At 52.7% G+C, this 19,020-nt stretch overlaps 1 protein-coding gene and 1 long non-coding RNA gene across 8 annotated transcripts in view; one reads left to right on the top strand and one right to left on the bottom strand.

The window, feature by feature from the left end:
- Nucleotides 1-289: 289 nt before the first annotated feature.
- Nucleotides 290-7,349, top strand: LOC148773600 (uncharacterized). Its single transcript, XR_016036633.1, has 3 exons — nucleotides 290-1,778; nucleotides 2,010-2,175; nucleotides 7,260-7,349. It is a non-coding gene; the product is annotated as an uncharacterized LOC148773600 (long non-coding RNA).
- LOC129545790 (kinesin-like protein KIF19) overlaps nucleotides 7,030-19,020 on the bottom strand; it is a 35,853-nt gene continuing 23,862 nt past the window's right edge. For 2 of the 7 annotated variants that reach the window (XM_055410427.2, XM_088833191.1), the window contains 5 exons: nucleotides 18,159-18,545; nucleotides 16,142-16,267; nucleotides 13,755-13,862; nucleotides 8,423-8,544; nucleotides 7,031-7,502 (listed from right to left, as the gene is read on the bottom strand). In XM_055410427.2, coding sequence (XP_055266402.2) covers nucleotides 7,256-7,502; nucleotides 8,423-8,544; nucleotides 13,755-13,862; nucleotides 16,142-16,267; nucleotides 18,159-18,545 — 990 coding nt within the window. In that variant the 3' untranslated portion in view covers nucleotides 7,031-7,255. Of the gene's footprint in view, nucleotides 8,545-13,754; nucleotides 13,863-16,113; nucleotides 16,268-18,158; nucleotides 18,546-19,020 lie in introns of all 7 variants that reach the window. The other 5 variants (XM_088833189.1, XM_088833192.1, XM_088833194.1 and 2 more) reach the window with 5 other exon arrangements.

Here is a 19,020-nt window from a genome sequence, read left to right as displayed (position 1 = left end):
GGTGCCTGACGCATCCATCATCTGCACTCCCCTCGTGGTTCTTACTTTTTTTTTAATTGGGGTAAAAGTACACATGACATATTGCCTCTAACCATGTTTAGTGTACACGGAGCAGTAAATGCATTCCTATTTCATGCAACCGTTTCCACTGTTTGTCCCAAGACTTTTGTGGTCAGTTGTTCATGGTTCCTCCGGGTGAATGAGTTGCCTTCTGAGGAAGCCACGTCTCGTTCAGTCACGCGGCGGGGAGGTCCTGCTGCTGGGCTCTGGAGGCGGGGGAGAGAAGGAGACAGGAAATTATCTTATTTACATATTATTTGTTTATTTTGGGCTGTGCTGGATTTTCCTTGCTGTGAGGGTTTTTCTCTGGCTGCGGGCGAGGGGGGCACTACTCTTCAATGCAGTGCGTGGGCTTGTCATTGAGGTGGCTTCTTGTGTTGCGGAGCCCTGGCTCTAGGGGAGAGGACTTATGTAGTTGCAGCACGGTGGGCTCAGTAGTTCCGGCTCCTGGACTCTAGAGCAAGGGCTATAAGCCCCCTGAGTGGTGGCTTACCGGCTTAGTGGCTCCGCGGCATGTGGGATCTTCCCAGATCGGGGGTGGAACCAGTGTCTCCTGCTTTGGCAGGAGGATTCCTTACTGCTGAGCCACCAGGGAAGCCCAAGCCTGCCCTGTTTGAAAAACAAAAACCAGACTGAGACTTCTACTCCTGCAGCTAGCCCCTTCTCAGCTCATCTCTCAAAGCAGGAGTCTCTGCACACCCTCCATTTCCCTTCATCCTACTCCCTGGAAGAAGGTTTTCTCCGCCAAGCAAAGACGGGAGCACCCGGAGAGATGCAGAGACGCTGGTTATGTTGCATTTCTGCAGTCAGGAGGTGACAGGTAGGTCATTTTATCAGCAGGGTTCAGAACTTAGATATGTCACCACAGACTGGGCGACTTAAAAGAAAACAGAGATTTAATCTCTCTTGGCCTGGAAGCTGGAGGTCGGAGATCAGGATGTCGACAGGGTGAGTCCCTTGCCTTACAGACGCCATCTTCTCTGTGTCTCTTCACATTAACTTCCCTCTGTGTGTGTCAGTCTCTGCATTTAAATTTCCCCTTTTAATAAGGACAGTCGCAGTGAATTAGTGCCACCCTAATGGCTTAATTTTAATTAGACTTCTTCTAGATATGAGGGATTAGTTAGGACTTTTAGGTATCTTTTGTTGAGAGGAACACAATTTAGCCTGTAACAGAATTTATAAAAAATTACAGAGTAAGCTGGCTTAAAATGCTATTTCCTGTTATGTATCTATTAGAATGATTAAAGCAATTTTTTAAAACATTATAATACTCCATGCTGGCCAGGATGCAGAGCAGCTAGAACTCCCCTGCATTGCTGGTGGGAATGCAAAATGGCTCAACTGCTTTGAAAACCAGTTTGGCGGTTTCTTAAAAAGTTAAACAGGAATCTACCATACAACCCAGCAAACCCCACTCCTAGGTATTTACCTAAGAAAAATGAAGGCTTGTATTTGTCCAAAAACCTGTATGCGAGTGTCTTTTTGTAGCTTTATTCGTCACTGTCCCAAACTGGGAAGGACCCCCACACCTTTGACAGGCAGGTGGACAGACAAACGGGCTCAATTCCTCACACTGGGACGCGATTCAGCAATGAAAGGAAGAAAACGTCTGAAGCCACACAGACGACCTCAGGTGCTTCGTGCTGAGCGAGAGAAGCCCACAGAGTGAGTCCATTTAGATGACGCTCTGAAAAGGCGAGGCTGGAGCGACACAGGTACCGTGTGGAATCTGGGCTTAGAAGAGGGCTGGCTGCTGAGGGCCATGAGGAAATGTCAGGGGCATTAGAGCTGTTCTGTATCTTGAGTACTGGAGGTGTGGGAGGTGGTTACCTGACCAATGCACTTGTTAAAGCTCCTAAAACTCTACACTTGAAAGGAGGCATCTTATCTTACATATAAATTATACCTCCATTAAAAAAAACTTTAAAAATGTAATTTCCCTGCAGCCAAGATCTTGCTAGTTATGAAGAAGTGGTGCATAATGGAGATGAAATCGTTTATCCAGGGGACCTGAATTCGGAGGCGCTCAGTTGATGTTTTTCCACAAGGCCAGCGATTCCCAACGTATCCCCTGAAATGGGGGCCCACAGAGAGGGCCTGGGTGCCCCTTTGGTAAGATTAAAGAGTCTCTGGTCAGAGAAGAATGGGGCACAGTTTTAAATGTTTAATTACAGGCAGCTTTCTCAGAGCCTTTGCCAGTATAAAGCTGTTGTGAATTGTAGAGAATTTCCCCACGAATTCCCCAGGCCTAGCCCCAGGGGGTGTTGGTAAAGGTTTGTTTGAACTGAGTAGATATTCAGGGGCCCGGGAGAATCTCACACAAACAAAGCCTTCTTGGGATGGTGAGCAGAGTGGCATGGCTGCTGGGTGGGTGTGAGGGGCTCAGGCTTAGGAGCTGGGCGAGGGGCTTAGCTGACTGGACCTGCAGCTGAGATTCAGACCTCACTTCCTAACGGGTTGTGGGGAGGAGCAAGTTCAGAATGGGAGCAGGCCCCCTTTTGGGGAGCTGGAGGGTGTTGGAACCGGATAGAAGTGCTGGTTGCACAGCATAGTGAATGTGCTGAATCCCACAGAAGTGTGCACTTTAACAGGGCTGATTTTGTCTTCTATAGCTTCACCTCAGTTAAAAGAAAAAACAGTTCTTACATTAGCAGCCTACACTTACACTCACCCTCTCTGAAATGGCTACATGCTACCTCCTCATTTGGGCTTCCCTGGTGGCTCAGCTGGTAAAGAATCTGCCTGCAATGCAGGAGACCAAGGTTCCATCCCTGGGTCAGGAAGATCCCCTGGAGAAGGGCACGGCAACCTGCTCCAGTATTCTTGCCTAAAGAATCCAACGGACAGAGGAGCTACAGTCCATGGAGCTGTGGAGTTAGACCGGACTGAGCAGCTGTCACTTTCACATACTTACCTCCTCATTTACATATAGGGTAGCAGAGAAGTTGACCAACAAGCCAAAGACACAAGCTGTTGAAGTGTCAGAGTCGGAATGGGAAGCCAAATTTGGGGTTCCAGAGGCAGAGCTCTGCTACACCCCAGTGACTTCCTTGACTGGAAGGGCACCCGCTATGAGGGATCTGTGAGCAGACCAGTTCCGGCCTGGAGATGCCTGGCTCCATCCACTGTGACTTTCGTCTGTCTCCCCTGCTTCCGGTCCCCGAGCTTCTTCAAGCTGCTGGACCCCAGCTGATCATCTTTCCCTACAGCAACATCGTTAGCTGAGACCCACCTTCAGGACCCCTGTGCAAAGGATTTAGTATTCTCCCCTGGGCTTGCCATAGTTTCCATGTTTTAATCATGTTGTCCCTACCGCAACTATTTCTGCTTTCATAACCTGTGTTGCAACAGAAGATAGAAGTAACTGTGGGTTGGTCCAGAAAATGTCAGCTGCCCCTGTTATAACGAGCAGCTGGGAGATTCTGATTACTTCTGGGTGTTGAATTCTTATGAACATCAAGAGGATAGAGGCGGGGAGGATAGAGGCATCAGAACTGCAAATTCAACTCACCGTCTTTGCAGGTAACAAGAAAATGCAGGAGAACGGACACACGAACCTCGCTGAATGATCTGAGCTCCTGCACCCTCAGCCCCACCCCAGTCTCACTGCCGTGTTTCTATTTCAGACATCTTGTGGGTGGTGGAGCAAGGCAGGTGTGGTCGGACCCCGCTGGACGCTGAGGCAATTACAAAGCAGTGGTGTGACCATGCCAGGTCTCCCAGTCTCTCTGAGCGTGTTTCCTTATCTGTATAAGGACAGAATACATAGTGACATAATGACCCCTGCCGGCTATGGCAGTTACACGTAAAGGGAGAGACGGTGTGTGCCCAGTGCTGGCCCATACCGGCATTTCTGCTGGGAGAGCAGCTGGGAGGCCCTGCGGTGGCCCCGACGTGGATGATAGTGCCCTTAAGGAGGTGCGGGGAGGACGACCGAGAGAGATGTAGGGACAGGTGGGCAGAGTGGAGGGGGTGGGCTGGTGGCGGGAGAAGCGGAGGGCACGGTGATGCCTGATTTCTAGGTTGGCGTCTGAGCGGGTGATGGTGCCACTGTTTGCAGAGGAGAGCAGTTTGGGGAACAGACTTTGTGAACTTGGCTTTCTGTGTGCAGGGTGACGGCTGTCTGTTTGCATCTGGGACTCAGGGAAAGGAGCGCAGGCTCGAGATGTGAGTGTTAGAAATAAGTGGGTGCTGTCACCCCAGGGGTCCACCCAGCCCAGCCCGTGCACCTCCCCCACACCCTAATCCTGGCAAACCCTCTCTGCCGCCTTCTGTTTTACCCCTCCTGGCCACTGGAGTGACCAGGAGAAGTCAGATGCCATGAGGTGACATTTCATTCCGGGGGCAGCAGGAACTCACAAAGGGAAGGAAGAGGGGACACTGGCCTGACTTGAGAAGCTAAAAGAGCAAAACCCAGGGCCCCAAATCCACATGCTCAGGGCCACCCTGGGGGTATGGACAGGAAGGCTGGGGACCCCTGGGGAGGAAGCCACTGGCTGAGCCCAGATGATCTACGCGAAATCAGAAAGGACAAGCCTCCTCATGGAATTAGAATGACTTGTTCTCTGGAAGGAGCCTGTGAGATGTCAAACTTCCTGCCACCTGGTGGCCTCTGTCACCAACAAGACGCTTTTAGCAAGGGGGCTCCCCCTGCTTGCTCACTTCCGAGCTGAGGAGCTCGCGCCCTGTACTTGGGTCGCCCAGACAGACTTCCTGCCTCTCCTCCCCAGGAAACCCCACTAGTCCGCTGCTGTTTGCAGCACGGCTCTTCTTCCTTGTCCATCCCTCCCCTCCTGCAGCGAAGCCTCAGAACAACCACCATAATAATCACAGGATGTTCCCAGTGCGATCATCTCGTCTGCACTTTGAGTCTGTACCTCATACATGATACCTGGACGCTGCTGAGGTCCCAGGACAGGGTCCACACCGCAGCAGGTGGGGGCAGTTCAGGGTCCTCCCACAACCTCGGTGCCCGCGCCAGTCCCCACCGCACCTGTTGGTGGTCTTCAAGTTGCTGGAACAGTGCATCTCCTCTGCCACCTTCCTGAGTCATGTTTGCTGCATTATCTTAAAGGGCCAGCCTTTCCAACAGAATGAGTGCAGCGCCATGTAGGTGATGTGAGAGGTTCTCAAGTGTAATGCTGAGCCTCCCTGGCTTTGTGCTGTGTGTAAGGCAAGCGTGGAACACAGCTCTGCTACCTTGCAGGGCCTAGTCTCAGCCACATCCCTGATGTTCAGGTGAAAAAACCCTGAAACTCAGAGAGCAATACCAGGGACTCCGGAGCTGCAGCCTTGGCCACAGCCCCCAGTGCAGAGCAGGGTGGCCACACCAAGGAGGATGCCTACCCAGGCACCCCCCTATGCACTGGCTGATGGAGGAGGCATCTCCGCATGGGGCTGTTGAAGGGCAGTTTGATGCCACAAGTTTGGTCAAGAGGATTAACAGTTCCAAAACGCGTGTATGGTGAGCCTAGGTTTGCATGTGTTGGTAATTTAGGAAAGACATTTGCAGCTTCTAATGCATGGGCCACTCCACAGCCTCACGGTGAAGACCCCCAACCCTGAGATCCACCAGCTCTCTTTCTTGGCCAGCAAGACAGGGTGTTGAAAGACCAGAAGTTTCTGCTGTCCTTTCATACCACCCCAGGGACAACTTAGGGGCAGAGCCCAAACCGCATGCCTCTACTACCACCGCGCTTCCATCTCTAATCCCCCACTGTCACTCCACAAAAGCACCAGGATCTGCTCCAGTCATGACTTGCCAACTGCCTAAGCTTCCCCTCATGTGTCACTTGAAATGAGAGGCACCAACCAGAGTGTTTTTTTCTCTCTCAGGTTAAGTCTGGAGGTAGGATTACTAACAGCACTGGGGGACGGCTCTGCGCCCCAAGGACCAGGCTCCTTCTGGCCTCCTCCTTCCTCCTTTGTAGGGTGCAGCCTTCGCCCTCATGCCCCCAAGGTGGTTGCTAGAGTTCCACCCATCATATTCTAATTCCGGGCAGCAGGATTGAGTAAGTGAAGAAGAAAACAGGCAAGAGGGACAAACCAACTATCCTTTATGATAAAGAGTTCTGGAAGCAGCCACTTCTGCTTTAATCCCATTGGTCTGAACTTAGTCACGGAGCCATATATCACAGCAAAGAAGGCTGGGAAACAGAGTATGCTGGGAGCTGGGGCCAGTTAGAAGTTGGGTTCTATTATCATGGAAGAAAGAGAGCAGATGAAAGGGGCAGTCAGCAATGTTTGCCCTTCCCAGGATCTGGGGCCAGGACAGGAAAGCAGAAGGCGTCCCTCCCCACTGTGGACCCAGCACTTCCCCCACAGGCGAGGGAAGTGGGCAGTTTCTGTAATCTGCAGGAAGCAGGCAGCAGAGCCCCTGAGGATAAAGGGGACCCGCTTCCCCACCTCCACACACTCCAATGCTCCTCCAGACAGGAAAACATGGCTTTGAGGAAGACCCTAGCATGTCTTCCTTGATGGCAGGCATTACGAGGAGGCTGCCAGGTCGCAGCAAGCTGTGTGCCATTTGCACAACACTTGTGGGGTGCCCAGCACATGCCAGGCACACACAAGGGCAAAGATGCCCCGGCTCCCACTGGGGCCATGTGACCATGACATCACCTCCACCTCCAGGTCCCATGTGCCCAACCCACATCGACTCCTGCCACCAGGGGGCATGGTCAATCCCCAGGACTCGAAACGGGGTCCCTGGAAGGAGGGCTGATGATCCCGCCCATACGGGATGCTGTTCCATTTTTTCTGTTTTCTTTTTGTTTTTCTGTCTTGATGAGAAGAATGACTGATGCTTATGCAATCCTAAAGCAAATCGAACCTCAGCTTTTGGATTTCCAGTTTACATGGCTGGTTTCATGCACCCTGACAATTCTGTCTTGTTCCCCAAGAGGTAGCAATGTTTTCCTCTCTGCATTGTTGGGATATTGAGAGGGACCAGAGGACGCAGTGGGAGATGGGTAGGTTATGGGAGTGGGAGCGCATTCTTGTGTTTCCCTGGGAGCCCATGACTGCTGGGACCAGTGTCACTCTGGAGGCTGGCCAGGGCCTGTGGAGCAAGATGGTTAATTTTGTATCAAACTGGCCTGGTCCACGGAATCCAGATGTCTGGTCAAATGCCAATCTCAGTATTGCAACGGAGGTATTTTTTAGATGTGTTTTATTTTAGATGTTTTATTTTTTAGGTATTTTTAAATTGGTAAGCAGTAAAGCAGATGAAGAAAGCTGATCGCCGAAGAATTGATGCTTTTGAACTGTGGTGCTGGAGAAGATTCTTGAGAGTCCCTTGGACTGCAAGGAGATCCAACCAGTCCATTCTAAAAGAGATCAATCCTGGGTGTTCACTGGAAGGACTGATGGTAAAGCTGAAACTGCAATACTTTGGCCACCTGATGTGAAGAGCTGACTCACTGGAAAAGACTCTGATGCTGGGAGGGATTGGGGGTGGGAGGAGAAGGGGACGACAGAGAATGAGATGGCTGGATGACATCACCGACTCGATGGACATGAGTTTGAGTGAACTCTGGGAGTTGGTGATGGACAGGGAGGCCTGGCGTGCTGTGATTCATGGGGTCGCAGAGAGTCGGGCACGACTGAGCGACTGAACTGAACTGAACTGAAAGCAGATGAACCTCCATAACGTGGGTGAGCCTTGTCCAGTCAGTTGAAGGCAGACAGATTAAAAACACTGAGGTCCCCGGAGGGAACCTCTGAAGAGGGAACTTGACTGCAGATGCCCTTCACACTCCGGGCTGAAACATCGACTATCCCGCCCCCCACACCCCGGGTCCCCAGCCAGCCCTGCAGACTGGCTCTCCCAACCACATGAGCCAATTTCTTCCAGTAAATGTCAGTCTCTCTCTTTCCCTCCCTGTTTTGGGTAGACGCCCATACACACACACTTACACACTCACAGATACACACACACACACCCCTCTGGTTCTGTTTCTCTGGAGAACCTCGCTAGTACATGGGTGCTGGAGACACATTCTCTCCTGCCTCTTGCCAGGAGCTGTTCAGGTAAGAAGCCACCGACTGGGGGTGAGACCTCGTGTCCCAGTCCCTCCAGAAGGTGCCCCCGGAGCAGGAAGCACAGAGTGGGTGATGCCGGGGCGCGCACCCATCAGTGGGAATGGCCCCAAAAGGCTTGAGGTCTCTGGGAAGGGGTCTGACGCTCCCTAGACAGCCCTCTTCTGAAGGTGGTTGGTGAGGCAACCACCAGATCTACGCATAGGGCTGCAGGAAGCATACATGGGGCGGGCTGCCCCCGAAGTGTCCCCGGCAGAGTCCCCGTCTCAAGTCCAGCTTCGGGGCAGAGACAACCCGGGACCCCAGACATTGTCTCCACCTGCTCTGCCTGCCGTCATCTTTACTTTGGTCTCCTTGGCCTCTTGGTGCTGCCGCCCTGGCGCCTGCAGGCGTGGCTGGGAGGCAGTGGGCTGTGATGTCGGCCTCCACTGTCCGTAGACCCTGGGCAGGGGTGGGGGAGGAGGGGGAAGACTTCATTATTTTATCTGAAATACAACTTTATTCTGACTATAAATTAAAAGGAATGGGAATGACAGCAACAAACAAGATTCTGCCTCTCAATATTATCAAGTGACTATAGTAGTCTTATATTTGAAACTCAAGGAGGAAACAACGTGCTCCAAAACACCTGAACATGCAGGTCCAAAAAGCGAAGGTAGGGAGTAGAAGACTTCAGAGCAAAGTCAGAGTCCCAGCTAGGGTGGCTGACTGGTCCCTGCCAGGGGTGGACGCCCTGGCCCTGGCCTCAGTCTCTTGCCAGACTCAGTTCAAGACCCATGTGGACGTTTCTCCCCCTCCAGCCCTGCCCACACCCCAGACAACCTCTGGGCCCCGTGGACTTCACCTCCCGGACCTGGGGCCTCGTTTCCAAGTCTGTCCTGGCCTCTGCTCCTCCCAAAACCCAGGCCTGTCCCTAGAACCTCCTCAGCCAAATTCTCCACTATGGTGAACTCACGCCAGCAGGACAAGGGAATACTTGTGGACTATTTCCCTTCCCTCACATTTAAAGAAACGTTGTTTAAATCCACTATGAACAACTGGCTGTCACTCGGCCTACTTTGGTGTGGGAGCTTTTGGCTCCAAGGTTGTGGCCAGTAAACACCTTTGACACCATTTCCCCCAGAACACTTGAAGAGAAGGGCATAAAATGAGAGGTGGTTAATCTTTTCTGAATCACTAACAGAAAGGCACAGTGAGAGGGGCCAGGGTTAGCATAAGGAAGAACTTCCTGCATAGGAGCAGCAGCTCCTGGTGATCTGTAAGCTGAATGTTGATTCATATACATCCTTACTGACAACGTGGTTGTGTGTTGGGTCAGTGGTGAGAAAACAGTGCCAGGATGTCAGAGGGAGCTTTCTGTTCCCAGAAGGGATTCAGGTCACACGGGCCTCACAAGCTGGCACAAGGATGACGTGAACATGAGTGCTTATGTGACTTAAACCATCACTGGGATTGATCAGATACCCAGACACGTGGATGTTCTTGCTCAAGATATAAACACAAAACAATGAAGGAAGGAGGAGAGGAAGAAGTGTAGGGCCATTAGCACAGTGACAAATATATGTCTTGTGTGTTATGGTTAAGACACAGAACATGCACTATTACAGTAAGCTTGTAATTTCATGATAGGGCTAGTAAAGGTGGAAAATCACAAATATTCTGGGAAGAGGTTTGGTTAGAAGTTAAATAAAACAAAGCTGCTTTTGAGTGAGTGAAAGAATAAGGATGCATGATTTGGGGCAGGTTCTAGGTATTTAGTTGCTAAGTCATGTTGGAATCTTTGCGACCCCATGGACTGTACCCCGCCAGGCTCCTCTGTCCACAGGATTTCCCAGGCAAGAATACTGGCATGGGTTGCCATTTCCTTCTCCAGGGGATCTTTTGGACCCAGGATCAAACCCGTGTCTTCTGCTTGGCAGGCAAATTCTTTACCACTGAGCCACATGGGAGGCCCTTAAGTCCACGTAAGTAGTCAGGGGCCAAAACGGCTGCTGAGGTGAGATGAGTCGTGTGAAAGGCGCGTGCACTGCTGTGGCTCCCAGGGGGACACGCACTGAACACAAGTCTGAGAAGCCTGGGGCTGCTGCCACGGCCTCCTCGGCTGAAGGGCTGCGTGGCATTGGCCAGCTCCGAGTTACAGGTGCATTCTGTACACCACCTCAGGTGAGGAGAAGCGTGGTGAGCTCTCACACCTAAAGTCCACATGGACTGCTGTCCTGGTGAGGGGGCGTGGTAAACGGTCACGGGTGTGCTTCACGTGCAATCCTGCACCTCCTCAGGAGAGGGGAGGTGTCAGGAATGGTCGAGTCTGACTCACCTGCCCTGCTGTCATAGCTCCACAGTGACAGGAGTTACCTGTGAGGTGCATGTGCCTACCGCGTGGCCTCCACACCTGGTGACTGGTCATGACAAAGGGCTATGTACACTGCTTATCACAGACCAGCACTTTGGTGTCAGACAAGCCTGAAGTCAGTAGGCGTGCTGTAACAGACTCCTCAGGCGAGGAGACACGTGCTGACTGGACACATTTGCGGGATATATGCACTGTTGCCACAGCCTCCACAGGTGAAGGGCCTGTGGCGTTAGTGCATCTGAGGTGACTGTACATGCTCTGTCAGCCTCGAGTGAGGAGACATGCAGTGACTCGTCCTACTTGAGGAAAGTGTACAATTCTGCGAAGGTCTCCTCAGGCGAGGAGATCTGTGATGTTGGCTAAGGTCAATGTGCACGTTCTCTCCGCCTCCTCAAGTGAGGAGACATGTGCTGACTGGTCACGCGTGAAGAACACGTGCAGTTCTCTCACAGCCTCCTCAGGGGAGAGGACATGTGGTGTTCGGTTAGCTCTGAGGTAAATAAATGCACGTGCTGTAACAGACTCGCTGGATGAAGAAGCCTTTTATATCCATCAGGTCTGAGGTAAACGTGCACACCGTCACAGCCTCCTTGAATGAGGAGAGATGTGGCGACTCATCGTGTGTGAGCTTTGCGCAATGCTGCAACAGCCTTGTTAGGTGAGGAATCTTTCGATATGGGCCACGTCTCAGGGAAACGCGCGTATTCTCTAAGGCTGCTCAATGGAGGAGACACCTGCTGACTGGTCACATTTGAGGAACACATGCAATTCTGTCAGAGCATCCTCAGGCAAGGAAACTCACGGTGGCTGGAGATACTGGAAGAACACACACAGTTCAGTGGTAGCCTCCTCAGGGGAGGGCCTGTGGTATCGGTCCATTGAGGTAAACGTACACGCTCTCTCAGGCTCCTCAAGTGAGAAGCAGCTTAATGACTGGTCACGTTCAAAGAGGGATTCCCTGGTGGCTCAGTGGAAAAGAATCTGCATAAATACAGAGTCACAGAAGACGCAGGTTCAATCCCTGGGTCAGAAAGATCCCCCAGAGGCGGGCATAGCAACCCACTCCAGTTGTTCTCGCCTGGAGAATCACATGGACCGAGGAGCCTGGCGGGCTACAGGCTATAGCGTCGCAAAGGGTTGGACACGACTGGAGCGACTTAGCACACACGCATGCATGCACGCACACACACACTTTTGAAGAACACGTTCAGTTCTAGCAGAGCCTCCTCAGGTGAGGAGATCTGTGGTAACTGGTCACAATTTAGTCATAGCTCCCACAGGCGAGGACACCTGTGGTATCGGTCAAATCTGAGGGAAATGCGCTTACTGTCGTTGCCTCTTAAGGGGGAGACCTGTGGTGACTCGTCACGTGTGAGCTACATGCAGTGCTGTCACGGCCTTAGCAGGTAAGAAGTATTTTTATATGAGTCACTTGTCAGGTTAACGTGCATGTTGTCTCACCCTCCTGAGGTGAGGAGACACGGGGTGACGGGGCGCGTTTGAGATATGTGCCCTGCTCTCACAGCCTCCTGAGGTGAAAAGCTTTCTCTCTATCAGTCAAGTCTGAGGTAAAGTGTGTGTGCTGCCACAACCCCCTTAAGTGAGGAGACACTGGTGAGTCATCACACATCAACTGCACGTGCCATGCCGTAAGGACCTCCTCGTGTGAGCACAGTCATGGCAACGGAGCATGTCTGAGAATTATGTGCAGTGCTGTAACCGTCTCATCGTGTGCAGATTTTTATATCCGTCACTTCTGGGGTAAACGTGCATGCTGTCCACAGCCTCCTCAAGTGGGGAGACATGTGACTGGACACATTTGAGGATTATTTGCACTGTTCTTACAGCCTGCCCAGGTGAAAAGCCTTTTATGGTGGTCAGGTCTGAGTAAAGGTGTGCATGCCGTCATAGCCTCCTCAGGCGAAATAACCTCTCATATTCATCTGGTCTGAGGCAAATGTGCATGCTGTGACGGCCTCCTTAAATAGGAGACACATTGTGACTCATCAAATGTGAGCTACGCAGGAAGTACTTTTGACGACTGCTCAGGTGAGCAGAGCCGAGAGCTGGCAACTGGTCATGTCTGAGAGTCACTGCAGTGCTCCGAGGTCCCTCAGGCGAAGAAAGCTTTTGATACTGGTCACATCCAAGGTCCCCACACCTTCTGCCACACCCTTCTGAAATGAGACATGTGGTCCCTGGCCACTTCTAAAGGACACGTATGAGCTGTCACAGCCTCCTTAGGTGACGGGCCCTGCGGTATCAGTCACAATCATCTGAGCTACAGTTGTACCCCGTCACAGCCTCCTCAGGTGAGAGGACATTTATTCAGTGGTCACACACTCACTGTTGTCACAACCTTCGCAGGCGAAGGGGCGTGTCATACCCATCATGTCTGACGGACGGGTGCATGGCGTCACACCAGCTCAGCTGAGAGGACTCGTTGGAACCGTCATGTTGGACGTCATGCACCACTGTCATGGCTCCCCTGGTGACGGGCTGTGTGGCGATCACTCACGTCTTAGGCACACGTGCAAACCGTCACAGCCTCCTCAAGTTAGGAGACAAGGTGACTGGTTACGTCTAAGAGACAGGTGCGCTGCTGTCATGGCCTCCTGCATCGACGCTGTGTGTGTAATCGGTCACGCGAGGTGCCCGTTCATGCTGTCATACCAGCTCAGTGAGGGGACGTCAGGGAACTGTCATGTCTGAGGTACTCACGTACCGATGTCACAGCCCCACTGGTCAGGGGGCGTACAGTATAGGCCGTGACCGAGGCAGACATGGTGACTGATCACATCTGAGGGGCTCGGCGCACTCCCCCAGCCGCCTCAGGTGAGGAAGCTGAGGTGCGTGTGCACTCTCATCTCAGCCTCCTCAGACGAGGCGCTGTGTGGTGAGCAGTCACGTCTGAGGGACACGTGCATGCGGTCACACCCTCTTCAGGTGAGGGGACATGTGGTGAGCAGTCACGTCTGAGGGACAGCTGCGATGCAGTCACACCTTCTCAGGGGAAGGTACCCGTGGCATCAGTTACATCTGAGGTACACTGGCGCTGTGGTCTCCACCGCCTCAGGGGAGGGGATGAGGTGAGTGCTCACGTCTTAGGTGAAAGTGTCTTGGTGTCCCAGCCCTCACAGTTTAGTGCCGTGTGTCGGCAGGTTAGGTCAGATCTGAAGTTCAGGCGCAGTGATGTCACATTCCCGCCAGTGACAGGGTGTGTGAGCAGTGGTCATGTCTGAGGTGCTCACGCTCTGACAGATGAGAGCATGTGTGTCTGGGAGAGGTAGGCACTGACCTCGGATGTCCCGGGGCAGCAGGGGCGCCCTGCTTGGGCCTGGGCTGCTCTGCCAGGTGGCGCTGGGAAAGGTGCAGCTGACCTCCGGCACGTGCAGTGTGTTCTCATCTAAACAGTGAACCAGACAGGAGAGAATGTTATTATTTTCAGGGACCACCCAGTGACTCCTGGGAACGAACTAAATAAGGAGGGTCTGATGCACTGTGTTCAGACTCACTATGTGCTGGCTGTTCACTGAAGTTACCTCATGTTTTTCTCCCACAGCTCTGTGAGGGGTTATGTTTTCCGTGAGCTCCTGAGCTCAAGACTTTCTGGAATTTCCCCTCTGGCTTGTGGCTCCTCCCTGTTCTTCTCAACCACACTCTTCCTTCCTCCGTTCCCTCCTTGCCCTTAGCTGACCTTGACCTGGCTGTGGGAGGAGTCTCTGGGTTCACTGAACGGTTCAATCAGATGTCATCATCAACAGGAAAGAAGCAAGGAAGGTGTGGTGGGGAGACAAGGGGTGGCTCCTCGGGTCGAGAGGCCTTTCCCCGGGTCTCTGCTCATGGTCACCCCCACTCACTGGTCCATTCATCTGTCCCTTTTGCTGCTATTTATTGAGAACCTATTGTAATTATTGGGCACAAAGCAGTGATTGAGGCCAATCGTCATCCCTGTGCTCACGGAGCCTGTAGATCCATGAGCAAAAAAAACAAGCTCAATCTGCAGTCCCTTGGCTAGGGACACACACCGTGGTCATCCTTGCTGAATCAGGTCCTGAAGGCACAAGGAGGGAGCCCTTAACTCCAGATCTTCTTCTTGTGAGGAAAGCCCAACATCTGCATTTTACATGCAATCTGATTTTCCACATTATCTCACAATGTGCTTGCTGGTCAGCCAGGCTCCTCCCAGCTCTGGGCTGGAGTTGGTCCAAGAACTGCCCATCTGCAATTTCTGCTTTAGTAATCAAAATTCTAAACTGTTCTACATATTAATTCAGTTGCTCTTAATCAGGGTGGGAAGAGTTCCTCACACAGAGGAATTGGACATCTTTTCAGAAGTGTTTTAGATTGGTTAGGAAAGACCTGCCTCACGCCTGGCCCAGGGTGGGAGTCAGAGCGGGTGGGTAGCCCCGATAGGTGAGCGTGTGGCCTGGGAGCTCCCGCCTCTCGGCTCCACGTTTATCGCTCTGTGAAATGGGCGCCTGTTTGTGTGCAGGGTTGTTGAGGGTGATCAGTGTAGCAACACACCTGGTCCTCCCTGGCGTCCTCTGGCCTGTAGGAGTTAGCTGCTCCTTCCTCCCCTCAGATGCGCCTGGGTGTGGTTCACCTCCGCACCCCAAGACGTGATATCCACCAGGGTGTGGATGCAGGGCCCAGCAGACTGAGGCCCTAACTGTAAATAAGCCGCCAGGTTGGAAGCCCAGCATCTCTGCCTCCTTCTGTGCATCAGTCCCATGGGGATAACAGTTCCTCTCCTTGTGAAATTACGACAAGAACAAATATTCTGACTCCATACAGGGACTAGCACATAGCATGTGCTCAGTAAATGTGAGCTCTTGTTTTGTAGCTATACAGGCCAGTGCTCGGTCACCCATGGTGAGGACTAGCTTGCTTGTCTGCTTCTCAGTCTAAATGGGACTGAGAATTTTACAAATATAACAAAAGCAAATTACTAGGAAGATTAAATGAAAAATTTCTTGAAGACAGAATCCAGGCCACTGATGACAAGTTGTGGTTCTGTCGGATCTGACTGCCGTGTTCTTTTCTAAACCCTTGACCGCAACTTCCATGCCCCTCTGATGGCAGGTCAGTAACAGCTGGTGGCCCCCCTGAGGAGGGCTGTCATCCACCAATCTGTTCCCACAACTGGGATGAACTGGACACAATCCTAACGTCCCATAATAGGGGACATATGTTCATGTCCCTGTGCACCCCATGGGGAAGGCATCTTACAGAGGTCATTCCTGGGTGGCAGAGTTTACACGTGGTTTCTCCTTTATCTGTGATGTTCTTTACATTCCAAAGTTTCCATGATGAGGACTCACTATTTTTGCAGTAACAACCACCGCAGGAGGCGGGACTCACACTGGCACGGAGAGAACCCACGGGGCCCGGGGTGCGATCAGCCGCGTGCGCACAGGCTGAATCGTTGCCTCAAACTCGGGACGTCAGGCAGGCCAGCAGCAAAACTGAGCACACCCCCAAATACATCTTTTCAAAGAGCCAGTGGCTGTGGCTGACCTGCTGCCTAAGAAAACCTGAAACTCACACCAAGGAGCAGACAACAGATAACAGCCCAGACCTTCCAAACATTTGAGAGGAGGGGCAGAGATGCAGAAAAAAACCCAACTTGCTATTTTCCTTTTTCGACCGCACACCTGCATGAAAACCGAGGCTGGGTTTCACCTTAGAGGCTGAAGGGACAGCAGGGAGAAAGCTCTTTCCCGGAGACTTTGACAGCTGAGGGGGTGCAGGGGGTGGCTGGCTCCCGGCTCGGTGATCCGTGGAGGGTGGCGGAAGTTTTCCTGTTGCCTGTGGGGGAAGCATCACCAAGTATGGGGAGCAGGTAGAGAAGGAATGAAATGTCAAGGTCAGTTTGAGTGCAGTCATGCACTGATTAAACACCTACTGTGCGCCAGCTATGTGGGTATCTTAGTGAACACAATGGGCAGAATCACTGCTAACATTCACTTTCAACCACCAAGAAGAATGAATGATTGATGCAGTCCTGGGTTTTTCTCCCCGGGCTTTTTCCTTCTCAACCACATGCCCCCATGGAAGGGGTTCTCATTTAAACCACTGTGATGGTTACCATTTAAACCCATCAGCCAAGTAAAGCGGATGGCTCTCTCTAATGGGGTGGGCTTCATCCAATCAGTTGACAGCCTGCACAGAACAAAAGGGCTGACTCTCCAGTGAGTCAGAGAGGTGCCCTCTGCTGACAACCTTTAGCTGGGACGTTAGCGTTTTCCTGCCTTTGGACTTGAACAGAAGCTTTGGCTCTGGTACTGGCATGTGTGTCTGTATGGTGCTGGTTGGGGGTGGTGATCACACACACACACATTCTTTTGGTCCTATTTCTCAGCATGACCCTGACTACTACACCCGCCCCTGCTCCCTGCTACTGCCCCACTTTTGTTCCACTGAGGAGTCACCAGAGCCATTTCTATTTGAATTAGCAAATGCCCACTGTGTGTCCAGCAGGACTCTGGGTCTCACCAGCAGGGGCAGAGTGGAGCTCTGGCGGTGGCAACGCCCCCAGGAGTAGCCTGCTCCCTTATGCTCACTCGGTTTACTTAACCAAGTGGATGGCGAGAGACAAGCCCCTCCCGGTGAAGACCAGCCTCATTTGCACCCGGGGAATCCGCACCCTCCCCACGCAAATGTCATTCCACACCACTGTGGTCACTTGAACTCTGCCATGTGCTCTCTGCTTTTGCTTAATCCTGTTTGTTGAGATTTTGCCACAGGTGTTCACTGCCTAATATCCCAAGAAAGTAACTCGACATGAAGAGATCTGTTCCCACAGAGATGCATGAACACCATGTGTGACAGTCAAAAAAGAAGGTCAGGGACTTCCATGGTGATCCAGCAGTTAAGACTCCGTGCCCCCAACATGGGAGTCACAGGTTCAATTCCTAGTCAGGGAGCTAACATCCCACACACAGTGTGGCATGGACAAAGAAAAAAAGAAGAAAGACAACCTGCGAGGCCATTTAATGGGGAGCAGAAACCCACAAAGTGGCCACAAACGGAATCATGTGTGTCTGGTCACCCTTCTGCAGATATGACAGAGGGCCGGTTGCCAGACTTGGGGAAGAAAGACACGTCTCATGGTCGTTAGTGCATAGCAACTCTCCTCTCACCAACTGTTATTTATCTGACATGGTTTAGAATCAAGTAAGAATTAGTCGCTCATTCGCGTCTGACTCTTTACAATCCACGGACTGTAGCCCGCCAGGCTCCTCTGTCCATGTCAGAATACTGGAGTGGGTAGCCATTTCCTTCTCCAAAGAATCTTCCTGACCCGGGGAACCAACCCAGGTCTCCTGCACTGCAGGTGGATTCTTTACCATCTAAGCCACCAGGGAATCCACAAGAATCAGGTAATACGCCTTTTATAAAGTGCAAATACTAGGTAGGCACATTAAAATTCATGAAATAATGGTAGGGGAAAAGACCCAGATCACAAAACTGTGTTTGCCTGGGATGATGACCACAGCAATGTGCCCACGTGTGGCTTCGGGTCAGGAGGAAGGGACAGGGTCACAGTGACGGGGAGGGGTCTGGTTCTCTTCTCTCTCCCTGGCGTGCTGGGCACTCCTGCACCCACCGTGATTTTGTGGAAGTCAGTCCTGGCCATCCCCCTCCGCTGCTCTGGGTGACCCCTGGGAACAGCACCCCCAGGCCCCTGTCCACCTACCAGCTGGACACTCCTGGTGAGGGGGGGCGACCGCCTCCCCCTGGCCTTCTCTGCAGAGCGGGCCCTGCCTGGGCTGGCTTGTGGCCACTTCCTGTCAGCCAGGCTTGTCTCTGGGGTGACGCTGGACTTGGGGTCCTTGGGGTCTGAAGCCGCCTCCTCTGGAGGGTGGAGGGAGGAGCGGCCACTGCTGCCCTCGTGGTCCTGAGCCCTGGAGCGCCGGGTGGCCGCGATGAGGGCGATGCTCTTGGTGCCTATAGCCATCTCCTTGAGGGCCTGGGCGCTCAGCCCGGCCTCTGCCGCCGTCCTCGGGGTCGGGGTGCCTGGTTCCCGGCCGGCCGGGGAGCACAGCTTGGAGACCAGTGTCTTCATGCTCTGGGAGCTTGGCTTCTGCGGGGAACGTTGCAGCAGCAGACCGTCAGTGGCCCCAGGTTGGGCCCCGAAGCAGACCCAGCGACAGGGGTCATGGAGTGGTCACCTGGCTTCTCTGGGTCTAATTTCCTGTTTATAAAGTGGGGGTGACACCAACTCCTGCCTGTGCATGGCTGGGGGAGTGTCTACAGTGGGTTGGTCAATGGTGACCCCAAGTCCGTGTCCACCTTGGACACCCGAGTTCACCTCTGGATTGAGTGTGGGTCTTGGATCCCCAGAGGGGTATCCTTACAAGAAGGGGGACACAGAGCCACAGAGGGAGGAGGCTGAAAAGACAGAGGCAGACGTGGGGGAGGCTGCCCAGGAGCCCGGGGCCCCCAGGAGCTGGACGAGGCCAGAGGGACCCTCCCCTGGAGCCTACGGAGGGAGCACAGTCCTGGGACACCTGACCTTAGACTTCCGGCCCCAGGAGTGGGAACGAATGAATGTCTGA

The sequence above is a fragment of the Moschus berezovskii genome, chromosome 27 (assembly GCF_049115385.1).
Source record: "Moschus berezovskii isolate FMDL1 chromosome 27, NW_MosBer_1.0, whole genome shotgun sequence".
NCBI classification, from domain to species: Eukaryota; Metazoa; Chordata; class Mammalia; order Artiodactyla; family Moschidae; genus Moschus; species Moschus berezovskii.
This window is presented reverse-complemented; position numbering and strand designations above follow the sequence as displayed.